This window comes from Monopterus albus, unplaced genomic scaffold (assembly GCF_001952655.1).
Source record: "Monopterus albus unplaced genomic scaffold, M_albus_1.0 scaffold112.1, whole genome shotgun sequence".
NCBI classification, from domain to species: domain Eukaryota; kingdom Metazoa; phylum Chordata; class Actinopteri; order Synbranchiformes; family Synbranchidae; genus Monopterus; species Monopterus albus.
The window spans coordinates 1,086,791-1,103,003 of NW_018127992.1; the positions used below are offsets into that span (position 1 = coordinate 1,086,791).

Sequence of the window (16,213 nt, forward strand, 5' to 3'; positions counted from 1 at the left end):
GCAGGATTGAACGATGACCATGGAAAAGCTTCCTTCTAACTGGAGCTCATTTTCTCTTTGCTGCTGAATGAATTAAATGCAGTACAATATGTACTGTAGTACCGCGTGTACTACGCTTAGATGTTTTGAACAGATTATTCACAAATTAGCTACAGCTAAAATCTGCTAGTGACATCTGACATGTTAGCCGATGACATCCAGTTAGAAATGAGAGGTGTGCTTTGGTTCATTTCTGTATTAAACCACAGACCTATTGTTTCAACAAACTAATTAATAAAGACTTCAAGTGGTTAATTGTAATCTGCATATGTGCCATGCTACAATGGCAGGCTCGACTCAGGTAAGGGCTTTAACTAAAATGGGAACCAAAAGGTTGCCTACCAGATAGTTTGTTCTGGTGCAGGAACTCCATCTGTAGCTTCTGTCCAGCACGTTGGGCCAAGAGGTACGGGGTGGAATAGGTTGGATCCCCGGTGGCGCACATTACATCTGCCCCACTGAACACCAGCGCCATGGTCTGCAGCACATCAGGCGACACCACAGCTGCACACAGTGCCTGCGCACACATAAAAAAAAAGTACACATGAAATGTTTCTCTATACTGTGCTTCCTTGGTCTCACAGAGGTCCGCTGAGATGTCGACACCGTTTATACCAGTCTTCAGTAATCTATGTCAAGGACAGTACGGTATTTGTTACAGATCAGATTCTTCAGGCTGATTTTTAGTGGTTATATATCTTTTGTAAGTAAGTCCACCTGTCACACAGTGTGTATACCAATAAAAGACTAAATAAGTACAGTCATAGCTCATTGCTTTTCTAAGCAGCTTTCTATAGGTGGATTAATATCTTTAAAATTTTAACATCCCAGACAATGAAGCAGAGACAATCCTTGGAAAAGTGAATATGGTCTCACTTCTCTGTGTAGGCAGAACAGTCTGCTGTTGCTCCGTGTGTGTGTGTGTATGCCAGGTTGATAGAGGACAAAGAGTCTATAAACCAGCATCAGAAAACCATATAAAGTTTAGAATTGAGTTCCGCTCACTGATCTCAAAAGAGAAGTTAAAATAAGATCAAACTTTAATACTCCCTGTGGGAATCATTAAATCTCTAATCCCCGTGAAAAACGAAGTACGGCAAATAAGAAGAGGACAAATGGGCCATATTAAATATAATGAAACTAACAGTTTCGAAGAAAGAAATGTGGGAAGAATGACGGAAAAACAACAAAGTGAGAAAAATAACAGCAGCAGACATATAGGGAATATGCTGTAAACACAAACACAACCAAGTATGCAATGCAAAGCATGACATCATTGTGGCAGGTTAAAGACTACACACAGACCTGTTTACCAGTGGTCAATAGAGGAAAAAAAAAAAAAGCATGATAAAATTTAAAACAGATATTTGGAATGTATGGCTCAAGCGGTCTATTGTAAAAACCAGAGTCATCCAGTACTGTTTTGTTTGTTTTTGCCTTAAATGCTTCCATGCAGCATTGCGTATATACCATATAACAAGCAAAATATATTAAGCTCTTAAGCTGCCAGGTAATAAATACCCAGTTTATTTTAATTATAATGTATGAAATCCATGTTAAGTGCCTGTAATCATACATTAAGTCAAATAAAAGAAACAAATGGGAAAAACTACAACACAAACTTAAGCCCTTTTCAGACATGCACTGGGACCTTGAGATTATCTAGACATTACCTGGAAGAGCTGTATGTGAGAAGGTAAATGTCCAAGTCAGCTGACCTGGACATTAGGCGGACTTTATTCTGCCAGCTCCCTAGTACAAAGTGCCCGTAAGGTCCAAGTGAGCTGGAGTGAACCATCTGAGAAACCAGCAGTGTATAGAGTATTCACATGGAGCCAATGGGCGTGTTGATGACATTTTATCACGTGACTGCTGCAAAATGGGAAGAATACGAACATCCGATGGTGAAGGAAAATGGTCATTTACAATGAAGACGCCAAAGAAAATACTTAACTGGAGACATGACGAGATTAGTGAACTTCTGTCATTAAGAGCTGGCGCCAGAATCGTCAGACAAGGTGAGTGACATGTTTATGACCAAATTACTAACTGGCTGCATCATGTCCCGCCTCCTGCACACTTTACCCAGACTAACACCCTGCACATAAACCAAACAGAGCATTTCCAATAGGTGAGTCTGATATGGACAATCTCCTGTTGTGCGCTTATGTGTGCGATAGGGCAACGCTACAAAAATGCATAATGCATCTGTCATTAGACATGAAGATGAAGAATGTGGACAAAAACCCAAAACCCACCAAAAATACAAAAATCAGTCAAAAGTCTGTTAAAGACCAACAATCAGAGCAACCACCACCGAGACACCTGTCAATCAGTCTGAGCCATTCAAACATTACCATAAAGAAACCAGAAGAAGAGAGATATCCAAGACTTTAACTTCTTATTGAAATTTCTGACTTTTCTATTTTCTCTGACTTGCTTTCCATCTAAAAGTCTGTCTATATAAGTGCTTGGCCTTGACTGAATGCACTGAATTTTCTTTAGAGGCATCATCCAGTGTTCATTAGAGAAACTGCTTTAAGGTACCTCAGCACCTACTTCAGCATTCAGTCCTGAAGACAAACACTTCACCTCCACAAATAAAACTGAAGTAAACTTTTGCTTCTCCAAATATATGGTGTTGAATTTCACCTTTAATAGGAGTAGAAAATCAGAATCAGAAGTTATATACAGTGTACAACTAAACTGAGTCAATATTATTTTAAATAATTAGAATTTCTGCCCATTTAATACAATTTTATTTGAAAGTGCCCAAGAAGAATGAAGCCAGTTATTGTAAAAACAAAAAAAGTATGATTTATTAAACTATAGTGAAAGATCATATTTAAGAACCTGCTGCAACAAATGTAACTACAGTCATCAACAGTGAGATTCAATTCTTTTAATTTTATACAGTTACCTTCCTTTTTGATGACAAAGCCTCCTGAACCTGGATGATACCAGTCTCGTACAAATCTTTGCAGAGATATTTTGCCATTCTTCTCAGAGGATTCAGCTGCTCTTTGTTGCTCTACCTTCTGCTTTCAAGTCACTAGTCTAGTCAGGGTTCACACATGACCAGGTCATCACTGTCACTTTTTCCCTCCTTTAAAAACGTGTTTGTGCACTATGTCTGAGATCAGTGTCATACTGGGGAGCACCACCCTTAGAGGCTGACTTCAAGTGACGTCCTTCACACTGTCACTGAAACACCGAGTTCCACGAATAATCATTGTACCAAGGCAGAAGCACTTACCCATCTGTTTATCAATGCAAGGCTGGGTAAACAGTGAATTGTGCGTGGCATCATTTTCGAGGACAGACACTGCACCTTCTGCTATCGCTAGCGAGGCTCTTCCTATACCTCCTCACCACTGCTGCAGCTGTTTCAGCTTAAGCTCAGTAGCCTTCTGTTGCTCTTGTGGCTGCTCCCATTTTTATCAAGTCTCACAATCTGGCTTCGTACTTGTTGAGGCAATTCACTACCACGTGGAGCCACACTGTATTAGATACAACCCAAACCAAAACTGAGAAAGATGTAGTGTTAACTTTTTTTATAACCTTGTTCATGCAATCAGCCTTAACTGGAAATCACAGGTGCAATCACTTTTGTTGCACCGAGGTGTATGTGATCATGCAGACAGGTTTTGCTAAAACTTTTCACCTGTTTCAGACGGCAAGCCAGCTACGAGAACAAAGATAAAAGAGCCTGATGAATATAGTCTGACTGAGGAAAATATTCTCTCCCTCTCTGTCTGTCTCTTCCTATCAGTCAGGCCAATTGAAGTGACATTGTGCACAATGACCTGCAACAAAGCAGATCAACAGAGAAGTCAAGTGGCAAATAGCAAAATTTCAACGAGTAACCTCTCCTTTTATCGGACTTGGACCGAGCGGGTAAGCTGCATCGATCTGCCACAAACAAGTGAGATGCATCTGAAAGTGAAGTGCGGTGAGGCTGCACCTACATACACCACAGGCAAAGTTCACACACAGAGCACCTGTCAATATGACCTGCACACGTACGCAAGGGACATGCACTGAAATAAGTACACGGATTCATTTATGTCTATGTTGACAATTTCTGCAAAAACATTCATTTCATGAGCAAAAAATGAAATTTATAGGTCTTTATTCACTCGCTCTTCTTCTCTCACACACATGACAGGGTGAGATTACGGCAAAACACTCCCATGCAACCTGGCCTTATTCTGTATCGTCTCTGGAAATGACCTTCTGTGTCACAGCAATTACTGCAGCCACTGGAGGGTTTATGCGTGTGTGTAATGATATAGGAAGGTCCTTTGACACCCCCCTCTCTAGGTCATGTGGCCTACGGAGACTCTGTGGAGGTCACCGAGATATGAGCTTTTAATAGGAAACATGGGACTAAGAAACAGAGAGACGGCAGGAAATGAAGAAACCAAACGCCAAACAACACATCCTAGTATATGCACGCACTGTTGAGATTATAGAAAGAGACATATTGACACAGTCAAGTATAAATCACTATGCCATCTTTTTATTTCATTACTTGAATCGACTCTTAAAACAAAACTTTATTGTTCAGTGAGTTTCATGACCCATGGGCCCATAAAACCTGTTAAAATGCCATTGCATGATTTCAAAATTGCATGAATGTCAGTGCGGAAATTACCAATATTATTTGCTCCGGAGAAAACTCCCAAAGGAAAAGGTTTTATTTTTTCACAATCATACTTGTGTTACACTAAGTGTATGTGACACAGAAGTGGAACAACGTGTCCAATGAGATTAAGCTCAGTGCCCTTAAAAATACTTTTTTGTATTGTTGTTGGTGGCTTAATACATTATGTTAAGTGGAATAGTTAAATGGAATGGTTTATTATTTCAGCACACATCCACAGTTATGTTGAGTCAGTGTGTAAAATGGGTCTATGACATACTGATCCCCATCTGCTGAGACCATTAATAAAAGCAGACTATACAGACAGAAAGCAAACACCCACTTCCACCTTCTTCTCTTCCTGTCCTCTTCTGTCTCTCTCTCACAAACACACAAACCCTTTTAGGCAGCCACAATCGGTCTCTGTCACACTTCCTGTCCTACACCACCCTTCAAATATCCCCCAGTATAACAGCAAATTCACACATGTGCAGTGCAGAAGCGCGCATGTTGGCAGACATGTACATATCACACACTCCCACACGTACATACACACACACACATACACACACACATGCAGGAGCTGCAATAAAACCAACTCGAGCGTTTCTGTTGTGGAACCTAATCCACTTTTCCACTTAGCTAGCTGGTATATTTCCTTACTTTGCCCCTTCATTCCTTCTCACGCTCTGCATCTCCATTCGACGCAAGAAAACAATACGGAGGGGGGCTAATCTGCGTAAATGCAGACCCACGCAGAAACTGTTTGGAGGCTTCGTGCTGTTAAGGCCTTTTGGGATTTTTTTGTTTGTTTGTTTCTGTTTTGTTTTCAGATGAAAAAAAATAATAACCTGGTTGAGCTGCTCCAGGGTCTGAAGACCCTCCAGGACCCTCCGGTACTTCCTCTCCCTGTACTTCCTGCGGATGAACGTGGTGCGCTGCTCCACCGAAGCCCCACTGTGGAGATCCTCCTCCAAGGGAAGATTGGCAGCCCAGAAACTGTTAACGTTCTTGTTCCCCACCTCCAGGAAGAGCTGAGGGGTTGGTGAACACAGGGGACACGTACAGGTGAGGCTCATTTGTATATCAATTATTATTATGCAAAACAAATTTCACTGTATCCGAGTAAGAAAGTCACACAGACACAAAATACCTGTGACAATAGGAAAACATCTGGGGGTGAAATATTGACTCTCAATTTAAAATGAAGTTCCCAGAGGTGGGACTTGAGTCACATGACTTCACTTGAATCAGACACAAGTTGCAAATTTGAGGACTTGAGACTTGTTTCGAAAAAGACTCAACTCTGACTTTGTATTTTGACTTGAAACTGGACTTACACTTGAGAGATGACTCAAAATAACTTCACTTTTGTTTATTATATTTTCATTTTTTTTTAGATTTTGAGAGGTTTTGTTTATAAAACACAGTTGGATGATTTCTAGGTCAACGCGTGCAAACCTGGCAACCTACCAGGAAGCAGCAGACCAGCAGAGGATAATGTAGGTCGTAGCTATGGAGGGGCCTAATCCAAAAATAACTAAATTTGGATTCAATGACTGTATTGTTGATGATAACAGTAAGAAGAGAGCAGCGGTATGCAAAGTCAGCAGTTCAAAAATCAGCGACAGAACCAGCTTCATCCATCACTATAAAGCTCACAAAGAAAGGTAAGAAGATGAATGTGTATGTTAGCTAACTTACAGTATTCGCTGGTAAATGTTAAATAGAAAGCTAATATTAAGTTATTAGAGCTGATTATGTATTTTATTGGGAAGCGTTTGATAGCCATGAAAGCATGCCTGTTTCATTTAATAGCTATGGGTTAGTTTACAGCCGACGAATGCACAATTAAAGTTTGTGAAAATGTAACAAATACGTGATATTCCCAATTTCATGATATTCCATCAGAACTTTGTTTGACTTGAATTACAGTAGGGAGTCGACTTGCTCGATTCTCCTCACAATAACTTGGACTTACAGGTTACAGGTTAAGACTTGGGACTTGCACATGTGAGATTTCCCACCTCTGGAAGTTGCACACACACCGTACTTACTGTATGCCATACATACCTCCACCAGTTCATTGCTCCAGATACTGCTGTCCAACTTCAAGCTCCGCACTTTGGAAATACTTGGGCCAAGGGTGCGGTGCTGTCCTGGCTCACAGGAAGACGATCATAAACATGAGAGCACAGACACATTAGTTCATACGCTGAGGATTTCACACCAACCGAGAAGTCTTTCTCAGTTCAATACTTTCAAAACCGCATGGCCATCAGGCTACACTTTTAGTTCCTGAAAAGCTCAAATGAAAACAACAAAAATTAAGTTTTACATACATGCAGAAAAATCTCCTCAGCAGGCACAAACACACCAAATGTCAATGATGGAATAAACAATAAAGAGGCAGTTACTAGATGGAGAAACGAAGCATGACTGCAAGCTCATTCTCAGACATATTTAGTCTCCTCGGCACTCCTACTTGGAAATGAAAGCACAGAACGAGGGCCATTAATTGCTAATGACTCATGAGTAATTCATTGTGTTTGTTGGTCGGCCTGTTTATTTGGGTGAACGAGAGGATTCAGGGGTTGCTTATGGCCAAAGACAGAGCACACATACATAATACATTAGGCAGAAACAAGCTGCATGTGTGAATGTGAATTATTGTCCTGTGTGTAACAGCAAATCATTTTAGATTTAGATTTGGCATGATCTCATTACTGTTGTCTATGCTCAAGCAGACTGGCTGTGAATGAAAATGCGGGGCCACGGGCTGTCAAAGGCTGCCTTGACACACATCTAGAGAGCACATTTGAATGACCTAAGATATTAAAAAGATAGTTTAACTCGGCAATCATTTCTGATAACTAGTGACTATTAATTACTCTACTTTAGGAATGGTGGTATTTTACCATGTAACGTCTATACTGAGCAGAACAAACCATAAATTTGGGGTCACAGATTATGAGCAGGTTTCTGACCCAGTGTTAAACAAAACATACTGGTGTAAGAGCACGGGCACTTTAGATACCCAAACTTTAAACAGTATAATTCACTTTCCCAAATGTCTTTTCATTATACAACTGTGAGCTTTTCACAAACATCTTGAGCTGTCGTGCATTTTTTTAAAAATCTGACACCAGGACACATTAGCTGACACGACTAATTGCTCCAGGTCTGAATTCAGAAGCTGGTATGCCAAGTCATGTCGCACTGTGGTCAGGCACGATGTGATCAGATAGGGTCTGAATTCTGAAGCTGGTATGCCAAGTCATGTTGCTCTGTGGTCAGGCACGATGTGATCAGATAGTGAATTAAGTACAAAGGACAAAAAGCTGTCTTCCTGTTAATTAAATACACATGGGACCAGCTGAAGGCCTTTCTGGGAATACAAACAACATGTTTCAACTTGCGTATCAAGACGATGTGATATATTCTATCAAATGTGGCGCTTGGCTAAATGAGTCCGTGCCCCAGCCTGGCCACCCCATCCAAAAAATCTGGAAAAAAAGGTTCTGCCTTTGAGACCATGGGCTATGACTCCAGCTGACAAAAAAAAGGCCAAAAGGGCGAGATTGTGTCACTTATGCCTTAGAACAAGTGAAATACTTCACTCTGGGAGCCTGCTGCAGTGCTACGGCCATGCTCCAACCACCAGGACATACAGGATTTTCACTCGTGTGAGAATAACAAAGCAGGAAAACATCTGCATTTGCACGTCACTGGGTGCACAATGAGACCATCCTATATAAACAGCCTGTTGTAAATGTCTTCATCTTTCCTGCGGAATCAAAACCACCACACACAAAAAGGCAATCCCATCACAGAAGCTTACACAAAAACACCGCCCAACCCACCAAGGATTTCAAGTCCAATTAAAAACTTTCCCAGCAATTTTAGAGACAGGTGAAGCACTTTTCCAACCCTCCATAAATGGCATTTTCTCCTCACTCAAAGACAACTCAGAAGGAAGTAAAGCACAGCAACGATCACTGCATTTTTGTGTTACCACGGCAACTGTTTCCAGCCATTGCATCCCGATTTAAAAGTGTTTATTACTATTACATGTGTGGAGAGGGGCCTCTCAGTCTCTGTAGTAATGTCTCCTCCTCTGGTAGTTGTGTAGGCCAGTGGGAGACAGGGACAACTCCTGTTATTCGGGAAGTAAAAATACTGAGCAATGTGGGTTCAGCCAGTTAAGAGACTAGAAAAAAAAAAGTGTTTACATCTTGAATTTGCAGTCGATGACAAAAGTCAAGGATGCAAGCAAACTGTCACCCAGTTCTGTAGTGGTGGGTTACAGAAAGGTGAACTGGAAACACAGGAGATGTACATGCATAGGTGGCAGGATTCAAACCTCCCCCATCAGGGATGCACTGGGCTCCAGTACATGGCACGCCATTGAAACCACTTGACTATCGAGGCAACCCTGCTTGTATTATTTGTCTTTGATTCCTGTTTTTTATGTCAAGACAAATGCTGATAATTAAATTTTAATAAAACTGAAAATAATGGAGCAATACAGTCCAACATTTTCTTCAAAAATGTTGCAATATGAAACTGTTCCACATCAGAGGGCGAAGCTGCACGCTATTAAAATTCATTCCATCTTGGCATGAAAAGAGGACAGCCAATCTGGGATCATTTTTACCATTAGCCTTCTCATTACTTCTTTCCTCATCCTCTTGTTCAGCATCTCTCTTTATTGTCCACGACATGAGAGTGATAATTAAAAGCGTGAGCAGTCATTGGTATTCCAAATGGACTGCCACCTAATTTAAGGGGAGCACAGCGTGAGGACAGATTCCTTGCTGCAGATATTCACCAACTCTTTCCTGGTGTCGACAGAATGTAATATTAAACACCACTGTGAATGAAATCATTTGAGGGTGTTTGAAAAGGGATGTTGGATATTTGATGTGTACCTATTACATAGGCTTTGCAGAGGTGAGGTAGAGAATCACACTCAAATTTATGATTCTAGGAGAAAGGTTCTGGAGAAGATCTGGAGGGGAAAGGAGGAGGCAAGAGCAGGATGCTGGAGAAAAACAAAACTGCACACCAACCAGAAACCACTCCACATCAAGCATGGCTGCTGCTGCTTCTCTCTAATCACGTTTAGCAGGTCAAGAAGTAGTACGGGATCCCCCAGGTTCTCGTCTGCAGCTTAATCTTTCTTGTCAATTCATCTGAACCATCCAGCATTGCCAAATAGATTAGAAAGTCCAGAGGGCAAACATCATCTCCTATAAGTGGCTTATCACCCGAAATCTTACTTCAGGAAACCCTCAGGGTCAGGGTATATACTCACATAGGCACAAACACACATCAGACCACGCGCACACATTAACAACACTGGCCTATCATACATGCTTTATTTAACTAGTATGCCTAAGTGTTGATTCATAAGTTTCTCAACGCAGGACGGTCTCTCTTTTTCTTTCTCTCTACAGTTTTTTGACTATGATTTCAGAAAAGAGTCAATAATTCTGAGTGATATACAAGAAGACAGTGAAGTGTGCTGATATTTTAAACTGGTTCCCAATCTTTTTGGGGAGCCAAGCAGTCATAGGTTGCATATTTATAACCTATCAGAAGTTCAACCAAAGAATTCCTGAAAAAGTTAAAGTCTCCATGCAAGAGGCAAAGATTTGAGAAATTTCAGGGTAGGGGAAATGCTTTTTTCTTGTTATACATTATTTCATGGGCCAGAAAGTTCTTGCAAAGTAATTTCCTAAGAGGGTTGAAGTATAGCATCATGTAATTTGACACTAATTACACGTAAAACAAGTACAGACGCAGAGTACAGGCAATAATTCAAACATAATCTAGCATCTTTTGGTTAGGGCGCAACAGGTCAGCTGAAAATGTATGTACATTTTGTCTACAGGCAAGCATACAAGTTTCAAGGTATATAAAGATATCATAAAAATGCTAGTTTTTCCTGAATTTTTTCCAGGGCGTGTACAGTATCACCAAGCTACTCCTCATATTTACTTTGCAACAACTCCAGCTTCCCTACTCTGGACCCACCTCTTTAATAACTATCAAATAAAGTGTTTTTGACAGGCTGCTTGCGTCCACTCAAAGCTGTGTATAGTCGGGTGTTTACATGTGTCAGGATGTTTATCAGAGTGACTGATAAGGATGTTGGTGATCAGCGTTTACATCTGCTTCCAGCATGTGTGGATTCTTCAAAAAGCAGAGGAGGCAGCGAAAAGACAGAGGTGTCCCTTACCTGCGCACTTCTTACAAATGACCACAACCAGATTGACAGACGCCCACTCCGGCTGCGGGGCGTGGCAGTCGGCGCAGCTCCTGTTGGCTTTGTTGAACCAGACCTTTTCTGCCACTTCATAGTCGGATAGAGTCTCAGCAATCGGTTCCTGCACCGCTTCCATCTACCACCCCTTCCTGACTCGGCCGTGAACCTGCAACAATTGATTTTTTGCCGCCCCACACCCCAACCCAACACATGCCTCACTGTTATTGATTTAATCTGAGAGAGCAATTAAACAGCATAATATCACTTGGCAGGGTTAGGGGGCGTGCAGTATTTGGAGTAGTTTTGGGGAGTGTGCACGTTTGTGTGATTGCAGGAGGGAGAGGGCACAAGTAAATCAATCTGCCTCACCTTGCACCACTAAAATCAATAAAGTGCTAATGCAGGGTATTTTTTTTTCCAGGATATTATTTCTATGTTAGGCTCAGGAAAGTTTAGAAATGGTGATTTAAAAAACTATAAAGATAACCCATTTACACCTTCAATATATGCTTTAAAAATCACATTTAACACTCTTCTTCCATTGTATCAAGAGCTCTGTCAGACTGAAGGTGAGAAAATGAAAAAGCACCTCACAGGTTTTGCTGCTTCTTCCGTTGACATGGGTGTGACTACAAACTGGAAGGTTTTACTCCAGTACAGTGCATATCTAAATATATTACCACATAAAGGTAATCTGTTGATATAGAATATTTGATTACAAAGCAGACAGCAAGAATTATTTGCAAGTAACCACTTTGGTTCAATTAAAAGAGAATTATAACCACATTGTGTGTTGTGGCATGTTTACAAGCACACAAAAAAATCAGCTTACTCAGAGAAACCTAGTTAAGCAGGAAATCAGACAGAGAGTTTACATGCACCTTGTTGGTAATCTTCAAATTCATGCAGTAGTTCAGATTTCTCCCTAAACTAACCTTACTATGAAAACGTTAGTTACATATGTTAATTCTTGCAAAAAAAAAAAAAAAAAAAAAAATAAAATTATAGAGGAAAGGAATTTAAATGCATGTTAACTGGTATGACATTTGAGTGATATTTTAAACAATAGGGTTCTTCAGGAAGTCCTTTCTTGTTCCCATATGTCAGTGGCCCCTGCAGCCAGGCTCCAAATCCCCCCAGAAGAAAGGAGGCAGTAACACTCGACCATCCACATGCATGACCAAATTATGCCACATTGGCCACATCTATTTTACTAACTAGACTTAACTAAACTCATGCTATGAGCAATCAAAACAGCCACATTTAACACAGGATTTGAGCTACTCTGTCACCTGGTGAAGTCACAGGGATAGAAACTAAAAACTACATACATACATTTTATTTATTTTGCACACCACACACACATAGTAAATGCCTTACGTACATGTATGTGTGTCAGATATTTCTCTGCTTGTCAGTCTATGTCATCCTGATTAATTTTGCAAAGTGAGAGCATTTTTGTGTAAATGACACACACACACACACACACACACACACACACACACACACACACACACACAGAAGTTACCGATGTGTCTATTACCATCTTCTGAGCACTTATAAAAATACCTTGAAGGAACAGAAATGCACAAGTTTCTGATGCAGAAAGTGGCGTTTAAGAGTGTGTTAAAGAACTTATACCAAGTAACTCGTAATTAGCTAAATGTATGATAACTGTACATAACAAGCAATCTGTGCACATGATCTTAAGTGAGATTGAGCAAGAGCAAGAAACAAAAAGACAGCAAGAAAGACGCAGGCCAAGAGATATATAAAACAGAAGAAACAGGGAGAGAGAGTCCCAGCTTGAGTGAAAGAAGCACTTAGAAGAGAAGAAATGGGAACACTGGTCTCCATGGCAACCGGTGTAAAGTAAGACAGAAGATGAGGGGGAAGGAGACGGCGGGGAGGGGAAGCTGTCGCCCGGAGCAGAGGATGTGCGCCCAGGCCGGCTTCGCCCAAGTAACCCAGCAGAGATCGATAGGTTGATTGGGTTCAGCTGTTCTGTGCCCACCAGTCTCTGCCCAGGGCCCGTCTAAAGAGATGGCTGCTCACACTGTCTGCTGAGCTACACCATGGACTCTGAAACCACACAGGAGCAAAGGGAGGCAGGAGACTGCACCAGAGAATGTGGACGCTCCCAAATCGCAGATCTGAGATATGAAGTGAAGGCTGGTCTCAAGTAAACTACAGCTTAGACAACAACAGGTGGTAAACAGCAGCAAAAAAGAATTATACTGGAGCCAAACAGCTAAGGTTATAGACCTCAAACAATATGCACGCTACTGAAAAATGTACAAAAATGAGAGAGGTGGAGTAGAACTTAAATGACTATGTTTTACAAGCCAACAATAATGAAATTGTTGCCTTTGCTCTGATTACAAATTTGGTTATGACACAGCTGTTTGCACGTACTAGTTTTCACTCAAATTACAACTTTCAAGCAATCTCATATATTGTTGAAATATGTCAATCACCACCACAACAACAGGCTTCAAGCTTCCATCTTCTCCCTCCCTGCTACAAACTACAATCATAGAGCTCTCATGCTATTCCGTGCTGCTCCTGTGTAATTATCTGGAAAGCTGTCAGAGACAAAAGTAAAGTTAACAGTGTAACAAACTTAAGTCATCCATAGACAGGAATACCTACACAAGAAAATCCATAGCAAGTTCCAAATCTCTATTGTTTTTGTTTAAGACAACATAAGAGTTACTGCCATTTACAGTATGTCACAGCAATGTATTGGTTAGCGTTCTTTCTGACAGTCAGATGGGAAGATCAGTACCACTGTCTAAATATCAACCAGGGAAAGGGTAGCTAGGCTTAGTATAAAGACTACAAACAAGGGTAAAACAGCCAACATGGATCTGTTGAAAGGTACTATAACAAAATACACCTCTTGACCAAGTGCAGCGACTTCCATGAATCTGATCAGACAATGGCACATGACCCCACCCCATAAAACCACACCTTTTGTTTTTACACTGTTGGTTTTTGTGCAGATTAAACAAACAAAATGTTACGTATTAATCTGTGACCTTTGGAAGTGCTGGAAGGCAAATTTCATTAGCACTGGACAATTTCCAGTCTTTATGCTAGGCTAGCCATCTCTTATTTTGTAGAGGATGATGCCCCTTTGGTTCTGGGGGAGTTTGGACCCAGAAGTGGAAATTTACACTTAACAAGCAGATATGTCTGTATTTAATAGACAGACTAGGAAGTGGAATCCGTCTTTTCATCCAACTCTCAGCAAAAAAGCGAATAAGTTAATTTCCCAAAATGTTGAGCTATTCCATTTAAGGTGTCACTAACCTTCATGGTCTGGAGTTCAGGGTTCACCCCATTCACCTAAGGATTTACTATCAGTCCCCACTCATGAAAATTTATCTTGTATAAAATGTAAAATGATAATTAATTTGGTAATCCAATTTTGATGTGCAGCAGCTTGACATTCTTTTAAAATTCTCTGTTACAGTGAGCATTAAATCTTACATTCACTCCCACTGGTGTTCTTTATCCCATTTGCTGCTCAAGGCCTTTATGCTCTGCTACTCTACATATTACATGAAAAGTGAGGGCTTCAAATTCTTATAATGATGAATGGGCTCCTGTTGCATGCATGCATAATGATAAGTTAGTCAAAAAAAGGTTTATATTAGATGTTTCTGTTAAATATATTTAAATGTTAAATATTAAGAACAGTTTATCAGTTGAAGTGAAGGAGCATTTCTTTCAAGACTGATGAAGCCATCAGATCAGAGTGGATTTCTTAAAACTGTTTGGAAAAAATACAGTTAGGATCAAATGTCTAGAATACTGGGACAGTCCACAGGTCTCAATAAACAGACCAGGCAAACAAGGATTCTCTTAAATATGCCTTGAGTTAGGCATTTATGTGCAGCTTTACCTTAGCAGAAAAGCATTCTCAACATGAGGTTTCCATTCCCCAAACCTGGGCGCGTTTGCCTGGTAATATCTCTTCTCCTCTTTGCCTCATTGTCATTCCCTCTACTCATAAAAGTCTGCGATTGTATCTACCGCAGAAACGGAACACTCTGTCCATTTAATGGCAGCAAAACAATAGAAAAGCCAAAGTGAGTCTCCACAGCTTAAAGTGATTAGATGAGTTTCTCGCTAATCCCCACCTTGAGCAGGTAAGAGAACGCTCCCAGGGCTAGCAATCGATTTGATCCACACACACACACTGAAACTCTTTCAGCAATCACCTCATCAAACCAATTCAGGAGACCTGAGCTCATTTTAATTCCACCGCCTTTTTGTTCCACACAAAATGGCAATTACATCCAGCGTATTAATGAAGCTGCCAAACAATGGGCCCATTAAGGGAGCTGACACAAACAGATCGATCAGATGTACAACAGACAGGTAGCAGAATGAGGGGGGAAAAAGCTCTACACAAGGCAACAGGCAAACAGGACAGAGGCAAAAAAGAAGAGAAAACGGTGAACAAGCACATACAAACAAACAAGCAATGCTTTGTTCAGGCAGCTGTGTGTGACGGTTGTATTCTAAATGGGCCATTACAGCACAGACAAGCAGCACGCTCATTGATTGCAAGCCCTCAGGGACTGGAGACAACTGAAAGGAAGGGGTACCCGCACAAAGCTCCCAGGGGAAGCTTCATGTATATATATATATATATAAAAAATCCTGATCAATAATTAGTGATGTTTTGTACAGGACTCCGTACTGTGCTGTAGCGTGTGTATTGCAATGACCAATCAGTCTGTGAGGTGTGTGCTGCATGTGGTGGTGGACAAGGCGGTTTCCCTAAAGAGATCCGACAGGGGAAATGAGTACTAAAAAATACAGTCAAAACAAACTTATAATAAGATTCCCTTCGTCTCGTTAGAGCTGAGTCGTAACTCTGTCACATGCCTGCTCATTAGTTTCACAACTTACATCTCAAAGGAAAGCATACACTGTATTTTTAATTGTGTACAAAATGATTCATTGTTCAAGTAACTCTGTCACATTAACGCCACTTTCACACCTGCACCTCCGATTCACTTGGAATGAAAACAAAAGTCATTTCCAATTTTTTTAAATTCACGTTAAACAGTTTTGGTGACAGAAAGCATGCAAAACACAGTATTTTCATTCTCGATTAATCTGCTTTTTATTTTTTGAAGAATGCATTATTTGGTTTAAAACACACACACACACACACACACACACACACACACACACACACACACCCCACCATTATCTGAAGGCCAAGATGAGGTCATGCT

The 16,213-nt window shown here is 40.7% G+C and overlaps 1 protein-coding gene across 1 annotated transcript in view; it reads right to left on the reverse strand.

Moving 5' to 3' along the window:
• arap2 (ArfGAP with RhoGAP domain, ankyrin repeat and PH domain 2) overlaps positions 1-11,091 on the reverse strand; it is a 57,643-nt gene extending 46,552 nt beyond the window's left edge. The window contains exons 1-4 of the mRNA XM_020611365.1: positions 10,929-11,091; positions 6,758-6,843; positions 5,536-5,718; positions 382-556 (exon numbers count right to left, since the gene is read on the reverse strand). Coding sequence (XP_020467021.1) covers positions 382-556; positions 5,536-5,718; positions 6,758-6,843; positions 10,929-11,091 — 607 coding nt within the window. The remainder of the gene's footprint in view (positions 1-381; positions 557-5,535; positions 5,719-6,757; positions 6,844-10,928) is intronic.
• Between the last annotated feature and the right edge of the window lie 5,122 nt (positions 11,092-16,213).